The 21200-nt window shown below is 43.9% G+C and overlaps 1 protein-coding gene across 2 annotated transcripts in view; it reads left to right on the top strand.

Annotated features, from left to right (window-relative positions):
* The window catches only part of LOC146195018 (uncharacterized), a 51872-nt gene extending 31088 nt beyond the window's left edge, over positions 1–20784 (top strand). Inside the window, exons 1-5 of one of the 2 annotated variants that reach the window (XM_084596180.1) lie at positions 15707–15810; positions 16754–16908; positions 17026–17108; positions 19855–19944; positions 20561–20784. In XM_084596180.1, the coding sequence (XP_084452306.1) occupies positions 16814–16908; positions 17026–17108; positions 19855–19944; positions 20561–20715 (423 nt within the window). In that variant the 5' untranslated portion in view covers positions 15707–15810; positions 16754–16813 and the 3' untranslated portion in view covers positions 20716–20784. Of the gene's footprint in view, positions 1–15706; positions 15811–16753; positions 16909–17025; positions 17109–19854; positions 19945–20560 lie in introns of those variants that run through there. The other variant, XM_084596179.1, reaches the window with a different exon arrangement.
* The last annotated feature ends 416 nt before the right edge of the window (positions 20785–21200 follow it).

Below are 21200 nucleotides of genomic sequence, written 5' to 3'. Positions count from 1 at the left end.
CGGACAAACATTTTCTAAAAAAATAAAAAGCCTCCCCATCTACCATCCACATTCTTGTGTAAATCCATACAGCTGGTGCATCGACAAATGCGCGCGTCCCCTCCCTTTCGCCACCTATGATCGAACAAAGGATGGTCGTTCGACCTTTTATATTTACTTCAAAATATTAATACTGTTGCGTGATGACTGATTAATAATGTCAAAGAGGCGGAGTTCCGAGCTTCTCTTCTATTCTGGCCAACTTTGGTTATAGATTATACAAATTATGCTCAAGTTAGCTAGCTGAAAATTATCCGACTAAATATATACATGTTTGTATTTGTATTCAGTTAATGTTCGCTTTTCGGGTATGAGTAGATGTTTTTATAAAAATTCTAAACATCGGCCCAGGAAACGAAAATTTTCCTAATTTGCAGGCCTTTATTTCAGAAAAGGTTCATGGTAGAGCAGCAATAATTCCACAATAATTTCTCAGCATAATTATCCGCAAACAGCTAAAGCTCATATTTTTATGACATTTGGATACAGAGATACGATCGCGCTAATTTACAGAAAACAGCGAACATTGAAAATTTTTAGGAAAACAAAAACAGTTTTCACATTGTTTAAACTTTTTCCACCTATTCTACACTACCTCAGCTTTCAAAACCATTAAAACACCTTGCATAATTTTGGTGCGCAAGTAATTATGGCCACATCGATAAAGCCTTTGTCCAATTATAGCGCACCGCGCTGTTCTGAACATTCTACGGAATTTCTGAATTGTTCAAGGTTTTTAAATTTTGGCATATAATTTTGTAACAGGGAGAAATATATTTACAAAAGAGGATTAAAGATATATACATTGAGGAACAGCCAAGGAGCCAGGCTACGAGGGCCGCCCATTCGACGCACTTCTTTTTCTTAATCTTCCACAAACGAGCGCGCCACTTCGTCCTCATCATTCTCCAGCTGTAACAATATTTCTTCGCTCATGTTTTGTCTCGACTTCGCAAATCGACGGTGACAGACACAGCAATGAATGATTCAGAATCAATTTTGTGCGCGTCGAGGTCCTGAAGCGCTGTGGCATCAGGCAATAAATACACAGACGTTTTTCGCAATCACCTTCACCTTAACGCGGATTGCACAAAAAGACGATAACGTTCAATGAGCAAGCAACGTATTCCAAATCATTTTAGTAGAATGAAAGAATTGGAAAGGGCATGGAAAACTGCCTCATTAAAGCAGTGTTTGTTACCTGTATTCGTTTTTTCGAATGACTCGACAGCGCACATTATTTTCATTCCTGTACAGTTCTTTTTTATTCCTTTGCCACCACCTAGCGCGGTTGGAATGGTCAAACTCTAAACTAATAGGCGGAAAAAACTATTTTTTTGTTTATTGGCGATATATATGTTGTGCGCCATATAAATGTACCGGGGCCTTCATGCTCGCAGTCTGCACGAAAAACTGTCATTTTTTTTTACCACCGTGTGAATGCCCAAAACTAAAATGGTAACCTCGCGAGTCTTCCGGCTTTTCATTTTCCAGTGATTGCGTCTAGAAAGTACACACATCGTATTCGGTCCTTTCTCCAGGTAAACAGACGATGCTGCGCGTAGTTCCTTGTGGATAATACAAAAGCACTAGAACAAAAACATCGCTGAGAAAATGGTCATTTGTTCCTTCAACTTGAGGCAATGTTTTCCTTCTCGGCAATGAAAAAGCTACCTTCTAATCACTAATTTAATGTCACACACGATTTCGTTTTTATGCGCGTTCTCACTGACAACTGGATTTGTACTATAGGTTACGTATAGATGCAGGGATGTAATCGGCGTCCAATACAGGCATATTGGGTCGTGAGTGCTAACCGGTCTGGGGTATACATATGTGGTCGCACGGTCGTGCTATCATTAGATATAATTGTGCGACAAACATATGCGCCTGCGACGAAATCTGCATGCATGCCAATAGGCTAAAACCATAAACACATATAGCTGACCCCCAAAGGTGCGCCGCATATGAGCGCACCGAAAAGAAGAATCCAGACAGTTGCAGCGGTACGTGCTTGAATGCGTCATAGTAATTATCGTCCCGTACGTGGTACTTGGTGAGGTCCGAACGATCGGCTGAAATGTTGTCGGAATTAAATGCTGCGGTTTGGCGTCCAGCGCACGTGTATTCAACCATAAAAATGGAGAATTTGTTTTGATTGAATGGTCAACGGAAAATATTCACTTCGGCAGCCCATTAAAGCTGCGTTTTTAGGATGGCAATGACATTTGCGAGATCGGGGGAAAAAGTGGTCCATCGTGCAGTTTTCATACAGGGATAGCTAATACTGGAAAAACACAAGACAAATTGCAATGGTCCATTACAGCCAGTTTAAAACAACGGAACGGTCAACGTCGGAAGAACACAGGACACCTTGGTCCATTGTAGCCAGTTTTAAAAACTGAACGGGCAACGCCGGAAGAACACTGGACAACATGGTCCGTTGTAGCCAGTTTTAAAAAAGGAACGGCCAACGACGGCGGAACACAGGACAACTTGGTCCATTGTAGCCATCTTTAAAAAACTGAACATCCAATCCTGGAAGAACATAGGATAACATTGTCCATTGTAGCCATGTTTAAAAACCGGAACATCCAATGCCGGAAGAACACAGGACAACTTGGTCCATTGTAGCCAGTTTTAAAAAACGGAAAACCCAATGACGGAGGAAGGCAGGACAGCTTGGCCCATTATAGCCAGTTTTAAAACCCGTGCGACCATTATTGGAGGAACAACGGCAATCTCGGTCCAACATAGACATTCTGTATGTACGGCAGTGCCAATATCGGGAACTCAATGTACATCTTGGCCCATGCTAGCCAGTGTTGGCTACTGGCAGCGCCAACACTGGGAGAGCACTGGCTAGACTGGGCCATTGTTGGACATTGTGTTGACTGGCATGTCCTATGTTGAGAGCATGCTGGTTAGGCTGGCCCAATGTAGGGCCACTGCTTGCCGTCGTACTTACAACATTGGCCCAATGCTTTGTGCTGCCGGGATCACTTTAAAACTTGCAGGTCCCTGCAGAAACTGCATTAGGAGAATGCGAAAGCATTAGCGCAGCCACAACGTTTTACCAAGCTATCTATGCTAACTATATATCAATTATTATCTGCAATTAATAATGCGAAAGCCTTCGCTATGTTCACATATTTCTGTCCGCAGACCGTATCCGCACGCCGTGTCCAAAAAATCGTTTCCGCAGCAGTTGTAATTGAGAAGTTGTAGAGGCTAACAAGCGGTGCCAATCGATAGAGGATGACGTAATGTTGTACCCGAAAAAATAATTCGGCCATTAAGTTATTTATGTAAATAATTGAAGTAACTGCTTCACAGGAAAGGAAAGGCGCTGTATCTACCACACTTGTTCTGTGGACACCTCAGCCGCGCCGTAAGGGAAGAGAGGAAAATGTGAGTGAAAGCGGAAAGAGAGACAGGGGTGCCGCTGTAGATATGATGTCAAGGATGTGACGTCACGCAACCGGAAGTATAGGCGAAAAAAAAGGGCATAGGAATGGATTGCCGCGCAATTTGAAAGTACCAAAAACTAAAATGGATAAAGAAGACGTGAATTAATGCAAGGTAGAGGATGTGACAGCGCGCAACCGGAAGTAGAGTGGAAAAAGGGCATATGAAGGGATTGGCGCGCAATTTGAAAGTACCAAAGACAAGGCGAACAAGAAGTTAAGGACTTTGGATTCTCCGCTAGGGGGCCAACAGAGGCGTGTGTGCTTCGTGTGGGCTCCGCGTTTCGAGCACCTGCTACAAGGGAAAACACCCGGATACGTCGGCTGCGACACACGGATAAGAACCGTGAGTGTACAAGGCACCTTTCAAGACCTTATTTGCGCAAATCGGAGCTCGGGAGACCGAGCTCCGACTGTCTAAATCCAGCGTCGCTCCGGCGCCCTTGCTTACCCGGACGCCAGGCTTAGTGCGGCGCGAACGCCACGGCGGCAGTCATGGAGTACGCCGTAGTTGGGACGAACGCTTCCCCAGCCGAATTCGAAGCACCAGACTGGAAGACAATTGTTTCTTACCGTACCAAGAACCCCAAAGCTGAGTCATTAACACCTCAGAAGAAAAATGAGCAGTCCGAGAAACCGAACGCGAAACCTCTCCCTCCGCTACATCCCAAGAAACCGCTACCCCGACTCCTGGAGAGGGACTATAAAATCATCTACAGACCAACGGGTGGCGTAGACATCGCGCGCTACACCAAAAAGTCTATCAGACAAGCGATCGCAACAGCGAGCGGCGTCACCGCGTCCGCAGCCGAAAACGACCAATCTAGAAGCAACTCTGCAAAAAAATGTGATCACCATATCGACGCCGGTGCAGGCAAACGCACTACGCTACGTCGCAGTCAAGCAAATCAAAGTAGAAGGCAAAGACATTGTTATGACGTCGTACATCGCCCCTCCGGACAGGGCCCTGCAGGGCATTATCTATAGGGCTTACGATGGCGAAACGCACCAAGAAATGATGACCGAATTCCGAAAAAGAAACCCTGACATCGTTCAAGCACGCACCATGTGAAGAACATCAAAGTCCCTCCTGCTTCACTTCGACGCGGACGAACTCCCAGATAGCATCGTCTACTTCGGAGTCCTGTACCCAGTTTACCCCTTCATTCCTAAAGTAGAGGCGTGCGCGAACTGCAGAAGAGTAGGCCACAGAAGAGATGTATGTCCGGAGCCACCGCAACAACGGTGCCCGTACTGCGGCAACCAACACCTGAAAGAAGTCTGCGACCCGGTCTGCATTATCTGCGGAGGAGGGCACCGCACAGGCGATAACAGCTGCAAGAAGCGATTTCAACGACACCAAACGAAAAAGTCGGAGCACCAATCAAGACCCAAATCACGGACATGTGACGACCCAACATCTACCGAAAGGAAGGACCGCTCGAGCTCCTTCCCGTCCTTGGACAGCGGACGCAGCAGCAGCCGTAGCGGACGGAGCAGCAGCGGCGGACACAATGGAAGCAGCAGCAATGGAGGAGGCGCCAGCACTAGCAGCCGGACTCAGAGCCCCGGACCGAAACAGGTGAGCTGGGCTGGAGTGGCCTCTCATGGGAAGGGGATGGAGCTGCAGATATTACAGTCTAAACTAGATCAGGCACTCCACCACATTCAAATTCTCACGGATCGAATCAAAACTTGGAGGAGGAAAATAGTAAACTAAAAGCACCCGCCATATCTAAGAACCCACCTCCGAAACCACTCCCATTGCCGGAAGTCACAGAAATGGAAACTACTGTGACCGCCTGAGTCGAAACCCCAGTAAGCGTAGTTAGCAAGGAAGAAACACCTCGCAAAAAACGAGCAGTAGCAGCTGACGTAAGAAATACCTCAGTGGAGGATAGAGCCCCAAAACTCGAACAAAAAGTGGAGGAGCACAGCCACAAACTCGATAGTCTAACCCAAAGAGTTGATAATTTAACACAAAGACTCGAACAACACACACAGGATGTAAATCACAAGTTTGGAGTAATTGACACCGTTTTACAGGAAATTTTACACCGGCTTCCCCCTTCAGCTCAAGGGGCGCCAATCGATCTACCCCAGCAAAATGGCCAATCCTACAACCGTAACAATTTGGCAGTGGAACTGCAGGTCTATGCGCAACAAAAAAAAAACAAATCTGCAGTTACACGTTCAATCGCAATCCGAAAAACCTTACGTTATAGCGATTAAAGAACCCAGAATGTCTCGACTAAAACTGCCAGGGTACCGGGTGGTTCTGCCATGTCACATCAAAGAACAGCCTTTAACCACTACGTTGGCACATAGAAATCTTACCGTGGTTAACCACGAGATTGAAAACGTAGAGCTCGATTGTATATTAATTGAAATTCTGCCTAGCAGAAGTAACTCATCTCCTCTGTTCGTACTAAACGCATACAGCCACCCCAGGGCACCGGCTGGACCAGCGAAAGCCGCTATACTCAAAACCCTCCAAATCGCAGGCCAAAACCCAACCCTAATTGTGGACGACTTCAACGCTCAACACGTGCAATGGGGACACGCAACCATATCCAGGAAAGGAACGGCCCTAATGGATTTTATCCAGCAAAGAGGGCTCACCCAATACACGGACCCCATGCAACCTACTAGGATAGGGAACAGCGCGACCAGGGACACGTGCCCGGACCTAACGATGGGCAAAAATCTCCCATACTTAAGCTGGAGCAACACCAGACAAAATCTGGGAAGTGACCACTATATCATAATGTCTAAAATCACCATTGCCAATCTCAAACCCCAACCCAGAAAAAACAAAATTACCGACTGGGACAAACTTAGGACTATCCGCGACCAAAATAACGAACCAATCATAGACTTAGAACACTGGACACAGACCCTCCTATCGGATGTGGAAAGGGCCACTAAGGAACTAGTACATGACTTAGGCGTAAATACGGTTGACAGCCGACTTACGCACATGTGGGAGGCAAAAAATATAACAAAAAGCTTAGAAACAGGATCGTCACACTCACGAAAGAAATGCAACACCACGCCGCAGAACTAGCGAGACAGCAGTGGAACCATATCTGTGAAAATGTGAATGGCAGTCTAGGCACGAGGGAGACGTGGAATCTTCTGCGGCATCTCCTTGATCCGGAATCCAACAAAGCTACCACTCAAAAGGAAATCACCAAAATTTTAAACATAGACCCAGGCACGGATCAAGATATTATAGACACGCTACAGCAGAAATACTTCTGCACAACCCGTGAGACGAAGTCCCTGCCCGATTATAACGGAGAGCCTAACTCCATCCTGGATGCTGACATAACAATGGCGGAAATAAGAGCAGCCCTCTTTAAGGTACGTACAACATCCGCCCCAGGAGAGGACGGCATTAACAATAAGACACTCAGAAATCTAGACGACGCTTCTATCACAGCCCTCGCGGACTTTGCGAACTAGTGTTGGAGGGAGGGAAAACTCCCAGCGTCTTGGAAACGTGCCATCGTTAAATTCATCCCAAAACCTGGCAGAAAGCTCGCGCTCGAAAACCTCAGACCTATTTCGCTTACTTCTTGCATAGGAAAACTGATAGAGCACGTCATACTAGACAGACTCCAGTCCCACATGCAAAAAGAGAATTTATATCCAAACACTATGGTCGGCTTTAGACCACATTTATCAACACAAGATACGATGCTAAGACTAGCAAACGAAGTCCTATCTCATGAGCAAGAAAGGAGTACCAGGGCAATCCCAGCCCTAGATTTAACCAAAGCCTTTGATAATGTTAAACACAAAGCAATCCTAGCATCTCTTTCACTGCTGAATGTAGGCGCAAGAACGTTTAACTACATCAAGGACTTCCTCTCCGATAGGACGGCTAAAATTCAAATTGGGACTATCAAATCTGACACCTTCACTTTAGGAGATAGAGGAACTCCGCAAGGATCGGTCCTCTCCCCCTTTTTATTCAGTATAACCCTAATCAAAATGGCACACGAACTCGCAAGAATCCCAGACCTAGAACACTCTTTGTACGCGGACGATATCACCCTTTGGACCACCAAGGGGAGTATTGGCACGATACAAGATACGCTACAACAAGCGGTAGACGTAGTCGTAGAGGAGGCGCAAGCCGCGGGACTCGCGTGTTCCCCCCAGAAATCTGAATTACTCATTCTACACCCAAAGCGTCAAAGAAAGAATAAAGCGCCTGCGATCAAACTCTACGCGGAAGGTGCAGCCATCCAAGAAGTGGAAACACTAGGAATCTTGGGAATGCTCATACAGTCAAACCAAAAAAACGACACACTAATTAAGAAACTGAAAAACACCGTCAACCAAATTTCCCTCCTCCTCAGACGAATCGCGAATAGGAGTGGAGGAGTTAAAGAAGCTGAGACCAGGAAACTAGTAGAAGCCTTCGTTCTTAGCAGAGTTATCTACTCTACACCATACGTCACCCTCACAGTTAGAGAAAGAGACGACCAGGATTCACTAATTAGGCAGTCCTATAAAATTGCGCTTAACCTCCCTCGCAATACCCCAAATGAAACACTACTAAAGTTAGGAATTCATAACACCTTAGCGGAAATGATGGAAGCACACCTCACCGCACAATACGAATGACTATCAAGCACTGAAACGGGATATTTCATCCTAAAATAAACAGGAATACAATATGAAGGGACCCGGGCCCACACTTTGCCGATTCCAAGACACGTGCGCGAGCAATTAATAGTCCGTCCTCTGCCTAAAAACATGCATCCAGAATACGATACGGACAGAAGGGCTAGGGCACAAAAATTACACGAAAGATTTTCAGTACAGAAAGACACGCGCACGTGGACGTGGCAGAACATGCAGACAGAGATTCCTTTTCCCTGGCAGTTGTTGATCATCGAGGTTCTCCCCTGGCATCGGCGACAATCAATAAAACACAATTTCTGGAGGAGGTCGAAGAGGCTGCCATAGCTTTAGCCATTACCTCCACCACTGCCAAATACATCCTTAGCGACTCTAAAACCGCAATTAGAAATTTTGTAAGAGGAAGGGCCCACTCCGCAGCCATCAAACGCTTACAAAAAATCTCCCATACCCGCCTTAAAACATTGATCTGGGTCCCTGCCCATTCGGACCATCCTGGGAACGAGGCAGCGCACCAATTTGCCCGAGGATTCGAAGTTAACCGGGAGGTGCGCTGCCCTGAGCTCAGGTCGGCCAGGGAGCGGATGACAATCTACAAAGAAATTACTACCCACTTCAAGAAAGAAAGACGAATCTTCCCAGAACCACATCGATCTCGAAGTAAAACACAAGTCACCTGGCGGCAGCTTCAAACAGACACTTTCTTTAATCCGTACATGTACTCCATATGGTTCCCAGAGCAGTTCAGTCCTGTCTGTTTTCTCTGTGGACATCAAAAGGCAGACAAACCACACATCCTATACTCATGTAATCAGGACAAGCCATCACAGAGTCTGCAGCTCTCTGCCCAATCTCAGTGGGAAGCCACGCTGCTCAGCTCCGACCCGGAGGTTCAACTCCGAGTCACGGAGCGGGCTGAAGAGGTCGACGAACGACATCGTCGGTCGGCCACCTGTCGTCCGGCCTAGAAGAGGAGCCCAGTGCGGGGACGGGAACGTCAACCCACCCCTCGTCTACGACCTCTTCTTTAAATAAAGTTTACCTCCTCCTCCAAGAAGTTAAGCAACTAGAAGCAACTACAGCAGCATCCAGGCTTTCGCATTACTCCAATGTAGATTCTGCAGTGCTCTTTAATTTTCATATTACTATTTATTACCGTATTGATAATTATCAATATTAATTATCTTATCAATAGTTATCAATATTTTAAAACATCGATTTATATAATAATATAATATTATTAATTGGTTCAAAGGAGAGGAAAGGCGCTGTACCTGTCATGCTTGTTCTGTGGACAGCTAACCCATTCCGTATGGGAAAGAAGGAAGGAACGAAGATGAAAATGAAATAGGAAATAGAGAAAGGGGTGCCGATAGTGGAGGGCTCCGGGGTAATTCGACCACCTTGGGATCTTTAACTTGCCCTGACATCGGACAGCACACGGACGCCTATTCGTTTTGCCTCCATTGAAACGCAGCCGCCACCGGTCGGGATCGAATCCGGTTACTCAGGCACAGTAGTCGGAAATCTTTATCAATAATTATCTCTCAGGCTACCTTATCACTAACTGTCTATATTAGTAACTACATTTCATCCCCGTCGATGTGATGCAGCGGTTAGGATGTTCGACTACTGTGCCCAAGCATGCGGGATCGAATCCCGTTCGCGGCGATCGCTTTTAGATGGAGGCGAAAAGTAAGGTGCACGTGTGCTATGCGATGTCCGTGCACGTTAAACTCCAGCTGGTCTAAATTTTCGGAGCCCTCTACTACGGCGTCTCTCATGGCATGAGCCGCTTTCGGCCGTTATGAACCCTAGAAAACAAACACTACTATTCACTAATTATCAGCAATTATTATCGAATAATTATAATTAGTTATCACCATCGAATTATGATGAAAAACGTCACAAATAATTATTACCCATCATTAGTCATCTCTTATCGCTGTGTTACCGCTAGTAACCATTACAGTGTTTCTCGTATCCTTGTGTCATAATGGTTTGGTTTGGTTTGTGGGGTTTAACGTCCCAAAGCAACTCAGGCTATGAGAGACGCCGTAGTGGGGGACTCCGGAAATTTCGACCACCTGGGGTTCTTTAACGTGCACTGACATTGCACAGCACACGGGCACCTTGCTTGTCGCCTCCATCGAAAAGTGGCCGCCGAGGCCGGGATTCGATCCCGCGTCCTTGGGAACAGTAGGCGAGTGCCGTAACCCCTGCACCACCCCGGTGGGTACCTTGTGTCATAATTTTAATATCAGTAATCATTTCTACTTATGGTAAATTATGATGTGACATCGTTCACATCTGACGACACAGTTTGACGACAAGTTTATTGACGACAGATTTAGCAAACACAACACCCTAGTAAAGCTTTCGCCTTAATAAAGTCATTCTAGCTGTGTGCGTAGAACAAGGGCTAATGAACAAACTAGAGTTATTTATACCCCGCTTAAAAGAATGAAATATGGTCCGCGGAAGGGCATGCACTGCAAACGCAAGACAGCTGACTTTTCTTTAAAATAACGCAAGGTATTTTCACGGGGATATGGATGGCCGAGTTGGCACAGCACAGGGTTAGCTTTAGGAATATGGGGGTGCCTTTTGTCGTGCTGCCGACGTAGAGGTCTGATGATAATGGCTAAGCCGGTCACTTCTTTTAATGTATTCGGCTGTAAAATACCTAAACGTTTATGCCAAAAGAGCATGTCACGAGACGAAGCATACACTGAGTGATAGCAGCCAAAGATTGCTTTCAGTTTCTCACAAAGTCGCTGTAGTTTTTTTTACTTTACCATTTGTAGCGACCACTGGTGTTGTGTTATTTGTTTAGATCTTCATGAGAGCACAATCAGTTGGGTGGTGGTTAGCGGAGTTGGAACAGTTTCTGCCTTCAGCTCAATAACTTGGTGGTCTATTATAGTAGGGCACGTGCTTTATGTGGTGCAATTCACATTCGATTTTTTTTCTATTTTAACGACATTCCAGTGGTATTATTAGACTTTCTTTCTGCGGATAATAAATTTGCCTTTTCTGGCCATGTTTTATACTAGTCATTTTTTCTTATTGGTCTTCTAGTCCTACGTCGCTCATGAGGCTCCCGCAAAATCAGTTCTTCGCATTTAAAAGGGGTGCATATAATCTTACCGCTGCAAATGATGCGAAAATGTAGCTGTTTTGAATGTGTCTGTGAGGAAGTACCTACAGAACAAATTCCTAAATTGCTTGTGATATGGTCCCACAGGGATGACAATACCCAAAACAATAAAGGAGCATACCGGCGTGGCAATAAAATGAAATCTTATTGAGCTGACTTAAACCCTAACCAAATCAACTTCGTCGACAGCAACAAGGTGCTCGGCTGTCGTCGAAGAACAGCTTGTCGGCCGGTCTCAGCAGCCTAGAAAGTAAAGATGCAAAGTTTAAAATAGGAGACAAAGCGCCAGACGCAAATTCAATGATTTAAAATGTTGTGAAAGAACTTGCTGCTCGCGAAGATCATTGAAGTTAATTCTTGGAGAATCATATGTGAAACCTGAACCACGGTTTTAATTAATTATTGCTGGCGATTGCTTCTCATTTGACAGAAAGACAGGGGGAATGCATTATCAAATACGTCCACAGTTTCTTTGGATGAGATTGCGTCGGAGATTATACTAATGTCGTTAGCCCACATTGAGCGATTAAAGGAAGACGATATACCTCCCTGCACCGCTTCCCGCGCCATGTACCGTCTTTGCCAAAAGTAACCAGACAGCATGGTTTGCTTCTCGCCCGTATTCTAACGCCACCATAAATTTCCAAAGAATCACAACTAGTTGAGAAGTGAAGACCGGAGGTCGCCTTTACTTTGCACCAGTTTATAGTTCTAGAACTGGTAAGACTGCTGTACTGCCCGACTGAGAAGCAGAACATGCAGCCTGGTTACTTTTGGCAAAGGCGGTACATCAATGCCATTTATGATGTTCTTTTTAGCATTACGACAGCACTGAGTGACAAGTAAATGCAGGAGATAGCATACAAGTTTGACTGTTTTAGCAGCTACCTGTATGTTAAAGCAGGATATAGACTCCAAATTGTGCTAGTACATTTCTTCTTAAATATTCATAAGTCATCATTGTACATACATTAATGCGTTGTTCTCGCTTACAACTGCAAAATGATTATAATTACGATTTCTTTCTAATCTCTTTTTATTTGGTTGCTGCAGCCTTGCGATATCTATTACGGGTAAGTCTGAGCACAAAGTAATAGCGGCTTAGCGAGGACAGAACCACAAAAAGAAAGAACACAAGTGTACGCTCTTAACAGCAAGGAACAAAACATCTGCCTTGACCCTAAAGCATATCACGCACAGCAATCTCGCAAACCCCTTTAACGACCAGCGTATAAGGGTAAACAGCGATGAAATTATTTCCTTCCAAAATAAAAATTCTCTATTTTAGTAAAAGCCGTCTCTAATAAACAAGCAGTCTAAGTCAAATATGTTCAGATATAGCAGTCAGAAGGCTTAACAACTAAACACAAAGCAAAAATAAACAAAGCTGCCACACAAACGAAAATTTATAAAACTATTCAAGAATAGATATTACACTTCTGTAACTATTTACGCGTCACTACTGTATGTGGATTGGTTCACAGCTTTTAACACCCCAAAGCGACTCAGGCTATGGAGAATGCTGTAATGGATGTTTCCAGAAACTTTGACCACCTGGGGTTCTATAACTTGCACTGAAGTCGCACACCACACTGGCGCCTTGTATTCCGCCTCCATCGAACAGCGAGCCGCTTCGGCAGGGACTAAATCTTGCGTCATTGTGCCCAGCAGTCGAACACCTTAATCACTAAGCCTTTGCGGCGTGGCCTACACATATGCTGCCTTTCTTTTTTTTATCAACCAAGCCCCTGGAATTTCACGCGCCATATGATCCCGACACCCCGGATGTAAGTGTGAGTCGCAGCATTGTGTCATCACTAACATCACGCAGCAGTGTTCTCGGCAGGATTCGAGACCAGGTGGTGCGTAAAATTCGGGAGGCTTCTTTGCTAAATCTTTTTGCTGGTGGTTTAGCCTCAGTTAAAGCTAGTGTGTACGGGATAGCTTAATTCGCTTCTCTCTCCTCGGGCTCCATGCTGCAGGAATGCCCTGGCTCCAGGTTTTATACTAAATCACAGCCGACCATATGCCCACGTCATAGTTCATCGCTTTGATATTCGGGCTTTGTTACCATACGGTGCGACACCACAGCGACAGCTCAAGTGTTTCGTGGTTTCACCTCTGACTCCCTTGAAGTTTATTTCCTGTGCGTGGAGACCATCGCTTTACGTCGCATTTTCAATCTATCCCTTCAAAGAACAGTATTGTCTAACCAACACGTCACTAGGTGTTCGCAAAAATCAAATTCCTTCCTTGATGTCTTTTTATGAATTGTTTGGAAGTTACTGCGGTAGCCTTGCTTGATTCGCTCTTTGTTTAGGTGTTAGAGTTTATGGCTTTTTTCTTCAGCGTGTGATTCTGCTTCTTCCTACAATGTTTGACTTTGCTTTTGCTACGTGGTGGGTTTGTTTCGTTGGGTGGACACTGGTTTGGCTAAGCTACTTGTTAACTTCGCTTTTTGAAAGAAAGAAATTCTTTGTTTATTGTTCAATGCACCGGTGATAAAAGCGTTTTGCGAGATTATGGTTTGTCTTGATTGATTCTGGAGAGAGGAGGTGGCTGCTTTTTTCATAACATTTCATAGAGTGAGCTTGTGTTTTCTCTTTGAGCTGTCGTCGTAGCGCCGCTTATCGTGTCTGTCATGCACTAACTAGCCCCCCAATGTTATTTTAAGGTCAAGGACTTTTGAAGGATGTAAACGTGTTGTGCTTGCTTTTTCTTCTTTCGTTATGAGTCCTATACTCTTGAAGCTTGCGTGCTTTAGCACTGCAGAGAATTCAAGCGATCAAAATAGAGACTATATCGCAGTTTCCCTTCTTTCCTGCGACCAAGACTTAACTGCTATGTCAAAGAGCAGTCGCGCTGGTGACATCGAAACAGGCGACGCCGATTGTTTATTACTTATTTAGGAGTCATGACCAAACAGCAATTCTAGTGATACGTGTAATGCAATGTCTTTTGCAAAATTGAAAATCATGAGACACGCAAATACAAATTTCTTGTATTTATTTATTTGTTTGGTTACTATCAAGGCCGTTAAGGCGTTACAGATAGGAGTGGTTTAACTACTTATACAAACATTAGAACTAAGAATTTTTTAACATAGGTGATGAAGGAGCGCAGATTTGAACGCTTCGGGTTCGGAAATGGAGACGATGCAGGCGAGCAGGTGGTTCCAGTCTGAGCTGGTCTTGGGGAGGAAAGAGCAGAAATACTGGTTAGTGCTGCAGTTTGGAACATTAACTTTAAAACGATGGTCAATGCGGGATGATATGTAACTCGGAGCAGTGAAAAAACTTTGTTTCAAGGATTCATTTCTGTAATATATTTCGTGGAATGTGGAAAGTCGAGAAAAATGACGCCGCACCGAAAGTTCAGGGAGATCTAGAGATCTCTTCATGAGTGTGACACTAGATGAACGGGAGTAGTTATTCAAAATAAAACGAGCTGAACGATTCTGGACAGTTTCTAAGATATTAATAAGAGTCTTGATGTTAGGATCCCACACAGAAGACGCGTATTCCATCTTACTACGAACGACCGTTTTGTAGAGAAGTAGCTTTAAAGAAACCGGAGCAAGTGAAAAGTTACGACGAAGGAAGCCAAGCATGCGATTAGCGTTGTTACTTACATGTTCGATATGCGTTTTCCATAAGAGGTCACTGCTTATGTGTACGCCAAAATACTTATATACTGGAACAAAGTCTAAAGAAGAGCCATAAAGAACGTACGAATGTGGGTTAGCCTTGTTAGGAAGTCGTGTTACTTTCATTGCTTTACATTTGGATACGTTAATCATCAGCGAAGTTTCACACCATGCAGAAATGTTAATAATATCACGCTGCAAAACAACAGTATCAGATGGGTTAGAAATTTCCCTATATATCACACAGTCACGATAGAACAGCCGGATAGATGATGCTACAAGATCAGGAAGGTCATTAATATAGATTAGAAAGAGGACAGGTCCTAGTACTGATCGTTGAGGAACGCCCGATGTTACCGATGAAAGATTGGAGTTATGGTCATTAGCTGTCACGTATTGTGTGCGGCCCTCCAAAAAAACATTCAATACAGTGTAACGCGTCACTATCTATGTTAAGTTTACTAAGTTTTAGGAGTAGAAGAGAATGAGACACGGTGTCAAAGGCGTTGATTGCATCTATGAAAATGCAATCAACGACCGATGAATGATCGAAAGCTGCAGAAAGATCATCACTAAAAGCTATTAATTGGGTTTCACAGGAATGATTACGTTGAAAATCATGTTGATCGGCTTTAAAACAGGAATTGGACTTAACATGTTTGACAAGGGCAGAATAGATAACGTGTTCAAGTAATTTGCATAGTATTGATGTTATTGATATTGGTCTGTAATTGAAAGGGCATTGAACATCACCAGACTTGTGCACCGGAACCACCTTGCCCACCTTCCAGTCGTCAAGGAGTGTGCCGGACTGCAATGATTGAGTAAAAAGTTCTGACAACGTAAGTGAAGAATAATTGACGGTGTTTTTCAATAACTTGTTGCTTATACCGTCAACGCCTGCAGATGATGACACTTTAGCATTATCAATAAGTTTAGAAATGCCCTCCCACTCAATGGTGATAGCATCCATCAATGGCAAGCGTGAGGAAGATACGGTAGGAAGGTTAACCGGCGTAGCTTTCATGAAACATGAAGAAAACCTATGATTAAATAACGTGTAACGTTGGTTCGATGGGACCAGATCACCTCGGGTATTTTTCAGTACAATAGTTTTTTTCGGATTCACGTCAAGAACAGTCCAGAACTTACGCGGTTTAGTAATGCGTTTTCCGTGTTCAGGAGTCGTTTCAATGAAATGTTGAACCATGCTGAACATTTAGTGCACGTTATTCTGCGAAGAGGGATGTACTTTTCACTAAGGGCTTTTAGTTTATCTTTAAAAGGAGACCAGTTATCATGCAGTGAACGTTCCCAAAATCTGGGGAAAACCATGTCTTCTTAATTTTCTTTAACAATTAGGCCTCTTATGTTTGCCATTTTTATATTTTAGCACGAGCAGCGTTTCTGTTCGGTAAGGAAGGTATATTTCAACCAATGCTTCTTTACACCCCTCTGCCGACAGTTTCATAATTCGAACATTTATTTATTTATTTTATTTACGAATTGTATTACCCATGATATTGGGACTCTGAAGTGAACTAGTACAGTCTAAATCTTCAATCACAGCCGGATGTTTGCGTTCAGTCATATTCAAATGGATACCATCGTGCGTAAACATTCTTTATACTACGACGCATAATAAGTTCTTTCGCAAAAAGAACTGCAAACAAATACATTAGACAGCTTACAATAAATCATTTCATAGAGTATTAAAAAACCCAATGAAATAAATTCGCTGGAGGCAATGTCTGTTCTCTAATATTTTCATAATAACTGTTTCAGTTGACCAGGGTAGAGTCCTTGCTTTACGTCACATACAGAAACTTTCCTTCTGACACGATCATGCCCTGCCAAGCAATAAGACAAGAGCGACGCCTTGGACGCACTGGCTTTCAATATATGGTGTATACGGCACTGGACAATCAACAGACGGAATAGTGAGTATGTACAATGGATCCGGCGCCCTATTTTATTTATTTATTGCTCAATGGCAACACATTCGACCAACCGTTTTCAGCGGCACTTTTAATATATGATTTCGTCTTTTTACGCAGCACTCTATTTCCTACACCACTGACGATCACATTGACCAGCCCGCACCATACGTACAATGCGGCCCAATTTAGAATTGAGCTCGGTAAGTGCCCTAGAGCATCAAAAAAAAAAAACCACCGTGCAAGATAGTACGAACTCATGCTTAGTGGCTTGAGTGTGTTGTAGGTGAAGAAGGATAATTTGCGGCATTCCCCCAAACATTGAATCCAAAGGTAGTCGTTTAAATTCACGAAAATCTTTCTATTACGATCAGGTTGACAGTTTTATCAGCTAATATAGTCACCGACAATTCTGGCTAGCAGGATAACAGCCCAGCTGGTCTTTCTAATGAAGTGAAGTTCGAGAGACGAAGACGATGGTCGCCCGGCAACCAACCTTAATGGGTAAAAACATTCATTGCTGACGCAGGCAAAGCAAAATTCGTAGCTACGCGGAAACCCACCTGCCATCTTAAATATCGGTGCGAAGATTGCTATACACTTTTATCGTATGCGGCCATATCAAATCCTCTTTTAAATAGGCACTTGATGCGACGGTATTTTAAGGCAGCCACATATCTGTCTGGTGCCCTTAACGGTGGCTAATCCCTAAAGCAATCAATTCGTTTGAGTTATTTTCTGCTGGAAAGCTTCGGCTCCCTTTTTGCGATGAGGAAATACAAAAAAGTATTACAAAAATTATGATCTTTCACTGCAAGAGGTTATCCATAGCCTATATCCATAGCCTATATATAGTTATCCATAACCTTAAGAAGACAATGGCTGCAGAATAGCTTGGTTACCCTAAGTGTAGAATGAGAGAAAAAAGATGGCTACACAATATCAAAGAGCACTAAACAAGTTGTTGGCCTCAGTTCGCACGCCGAGCAAAAAGTTTTGACAAAAGCGCTCGTCTTCGTCTGTGCATCGCGATGATGACTAGCGGTGGTTTAAATGCGCGTTTTCTTCCGCTGGAGGAAAAGGCAGGGAAGGGTGAGGGATGATGGTGGGGCAGAAAGTGGGGGGAGGGGGTGGGGGCAAGGAGTAAAGAATATTTCTTTGGTATGCACTTCTTCAGCCCTAACGTTCTGATGGCAAAATGTTGAAAGCGTCTGCGGTGCAATTAGCACTAGCAAAGAAGCATAAAAAATGGTTGCAAGAGCTCACAATTCGTCTCAGAATATGTAGCGGCGCCACAAAAGAGTGTCTTGAATTTTATGAAAGCTGGAAACACCCACTAACATACCCATATTATTACCTGAGAAATACCAGATACAGACGTTTCTTAATTAAACCGCACGGATGTCCTTCTAATAAATCGCCCGCCCTAGCTTCTCTCTGCTGCATTCCAAGAAGGAAATTGAGGGCATAATCTATATTATGACTGATGAGGATGGCACTGCAACAAAGAATGGATGCATAAAAGCGGTTGATGGGTTAGCTGAACTAGCCAAAACATTATGATATGCTACACTGATCTCGCTTGATATCATGTACACAGGGCAACACAATTGTCTAAACTCTCCAGCTGCGTGCACCGCATTGCGAACGTAGCTATAAAAAACCACACCGTACAACCAGGCGCGAAATGGCATCCAGATTTTGATCTTAATTGAGCATGATTACAAGTGTGCAGTCCTTGACTATTCTTTAAAGCTAGATATCGAGTGCTGACTCCAAAAAGCGTCAAGAGTTTGCAGCGCGAGCGTTATAAAAAAGCGTCGTGCCCTCTACGTGAGATCTTCCGTCGAAGCCGTCAACTAAAATATGTCAAGCTAGTAGCTGGCGACAATCATCCTGTCCCATGCAACAGAAAAAAAAAATATTGGGCTGCTTTTCTGACGGAATTCGCACGATTCATAAGTCACCAAATGTCTAGCCAGCAACACAGACCAACCACATATTTTAGGATCTGTGGCTGTCGTAATCACCGTAATGCTTACTGGTGGCTGATGTAGATACGCAGTAAGTTATTTATGTATTCCTGCCCAACAAAGGGGATTTAAAATACGCTGCCCCCCCATACTCTTTTAAATACACTACAAAGAGCACCCCAGCATCAACACTCTTGTGATATAGGCTTAGACCAATCCTGGAATCTCCCCTGAATCGCGCAGAACCAGTTTCTAGGATGATTTTGCTACCTGTGTTGCCTTTTAAAATTGTCGCCATGATTTTTCTTCTAAAATATTTTTGAAGTGTTTTGCATAGTAACCTTCGTGTAATCTCTGCAACTGTTGCACTTGTCGAAACAGTTTTCGCCATGAAATATTTGGGGGGCAAAAAGTGTATATCAGTTGTATCCTATCAGTACTCACCTACAGGGCTGAAATAGGTAGGTTAACGAAAGGATTCTATTTAAGTTGGCGAAAACGCGGAGGGATATGGAACGGAAAATGGTAGATAAAACTTTATAAATAGGCAGCATGCAGAGTGACTCAGAGAAATGACTCACCTAACTGGCATTCTAGTCGAATTTACGAAGAAATGGGCGTCGTCAGGATATGTAGGGCATAGACAAGACAACCGATGGTCGCTTAGGGTAACAAATCAGATTCGAAGGGAAGCATAGCAGAGGGCGGCAGGAGGTTAGCTGGGCAGATGAGTTTAATATGATCGCCGGGATCAAGTGGATGCAGCTAGATTAGTACAGGGTAATTGGATGAAAATGGGAGATGCTTTCGCTCTGAAGGGGGTATACCCCGGCTGATGATGTTGATGTACTGGGGTCATGCGTGCTTCTGAAACAAAATGTTCTGCTTAGAAAATTGAATATCAGCCTTATTTCTTATGCTCAGGATATTATTCTGCGTAATTTAAATGCCGTTTTCGTGCCGCTAATCATGCCAGGTGGCGAGATGAGCCTTTGGAAGCTTCTGTACGCAGATGACAGTGACAGCTGCTTTATTCTGGTTCGAATCCGTCACAACGGGGCAAGAGGTGAGTGCGGAATTTTTAACACAGCTGAATAAACTCTATAGCAGTATTTGTCCACCATCATCAAAGAATCGAATAGATCGGATTTCGTGGCATGCATTTCTGCAATATGTAACTCGCTGCTGCTGGAAACTTTGAATACGTTTTGCCGCTTGGTTAAAGCCTTATGCAATACCACTCACCTTTGTTGGCAATTACCACCACTATGCTATTTATAATTGGCGTACTTCTTGTCATGTTCAAAGCAATAAGTTCGTACGTCCTTAGTACCTGTTATGCGGCCCATTCCGTCTCAACTCTTGAGTATTATTTGATGTGTTTTTTATTTCATGAGGGCGCTAGTCGTTGCCTGTTTGATGAATTGCCAGAATTACACCATCACCTCGGTTGCACCGCTTTCAACTCACTCGAAATCAGGCTCAGAGCCTCGGAGGGTGCTCAAGTTCATTTTTCCTGAGGTGCCTTATTAAAAAGAACTAGAGATATCCCAGCTGAACAATATGCAAGGATCAAAGAAGAATGGGCCTGATTAGAAATCCTTATTATATTATTCTGTTTTTACACAATTCTAGGCTAGTCATGCTTTGCACCTTTAATTGTGACGACTGTTTTCCCACAGAGTGCCTGCTCCTACAGACAGCCTACACGGCAGCTAAGCCTATCCCGATGCATTGTGAGGTCAATTTCGTCAACCATTGCCGTGGATGGTATTTCCCTCTTTACCACCCGATCTGTAAGTCCCTATTGAGGCGTAGTCGGCCACCAAGCGGATAGTACGGTCAACCACTTTTGCAAGCTGACGTGCCCACTCGATCATAAATGTGCGTGTTATAATAAATGTACCGGTGCAATAATGATGCGTTTCATTGGCATTTTACTTCAAATGTTAGCGTAATATTACGCTTCAGCAAAAAGCTAAGGCGTGTCAATTTGACCTTAGTAATAGAAGAAACATTATCATATATAGGCCTACAGATAAATAAAATAAAACGTTGAGGAGATGAACCTGCGGTGACATATCCGCAGGCCTCTTATAAGCATACAATATGCAACTTAATGGGTGGTATAATAATACAAACATGAAAAGTATTGTTTAGAGTGCCCGTTTTTCTTACCTCGGATGAAGCGATCGGTAGCGAAACGACTGTGCTCCAGGAAATCACGAGGAAAGAGGCAGTAAATTATCAGAAAAAAAAGGAATATCTGGAAACTGAAATCAAGAGCTATTTAAAATCACCTGCAACAGAAATGTCGAAAGC

This window comes from Amblyomma maculatum, chromosome 3 (assembly GCF_055883805.1).
Source record: "Amblyomma maculatum isolate TAMU_Amacu chromosome 3, ASM5588380v1, whole genome shotgun sequence".
Classification (NCBI taxonomy): domain Eukaryota; kingdom Metazoa; phylum Arthropoda; class Arachnida; order Ixodida; family Ixodidae; genus Amblyomma; species Amblyomma maculatum.
The sequence above is the reverse complement of the archived record's forward strand: the minus strand, read 5'-3'. Positions and strand labels throughout refer to the sequence as shown.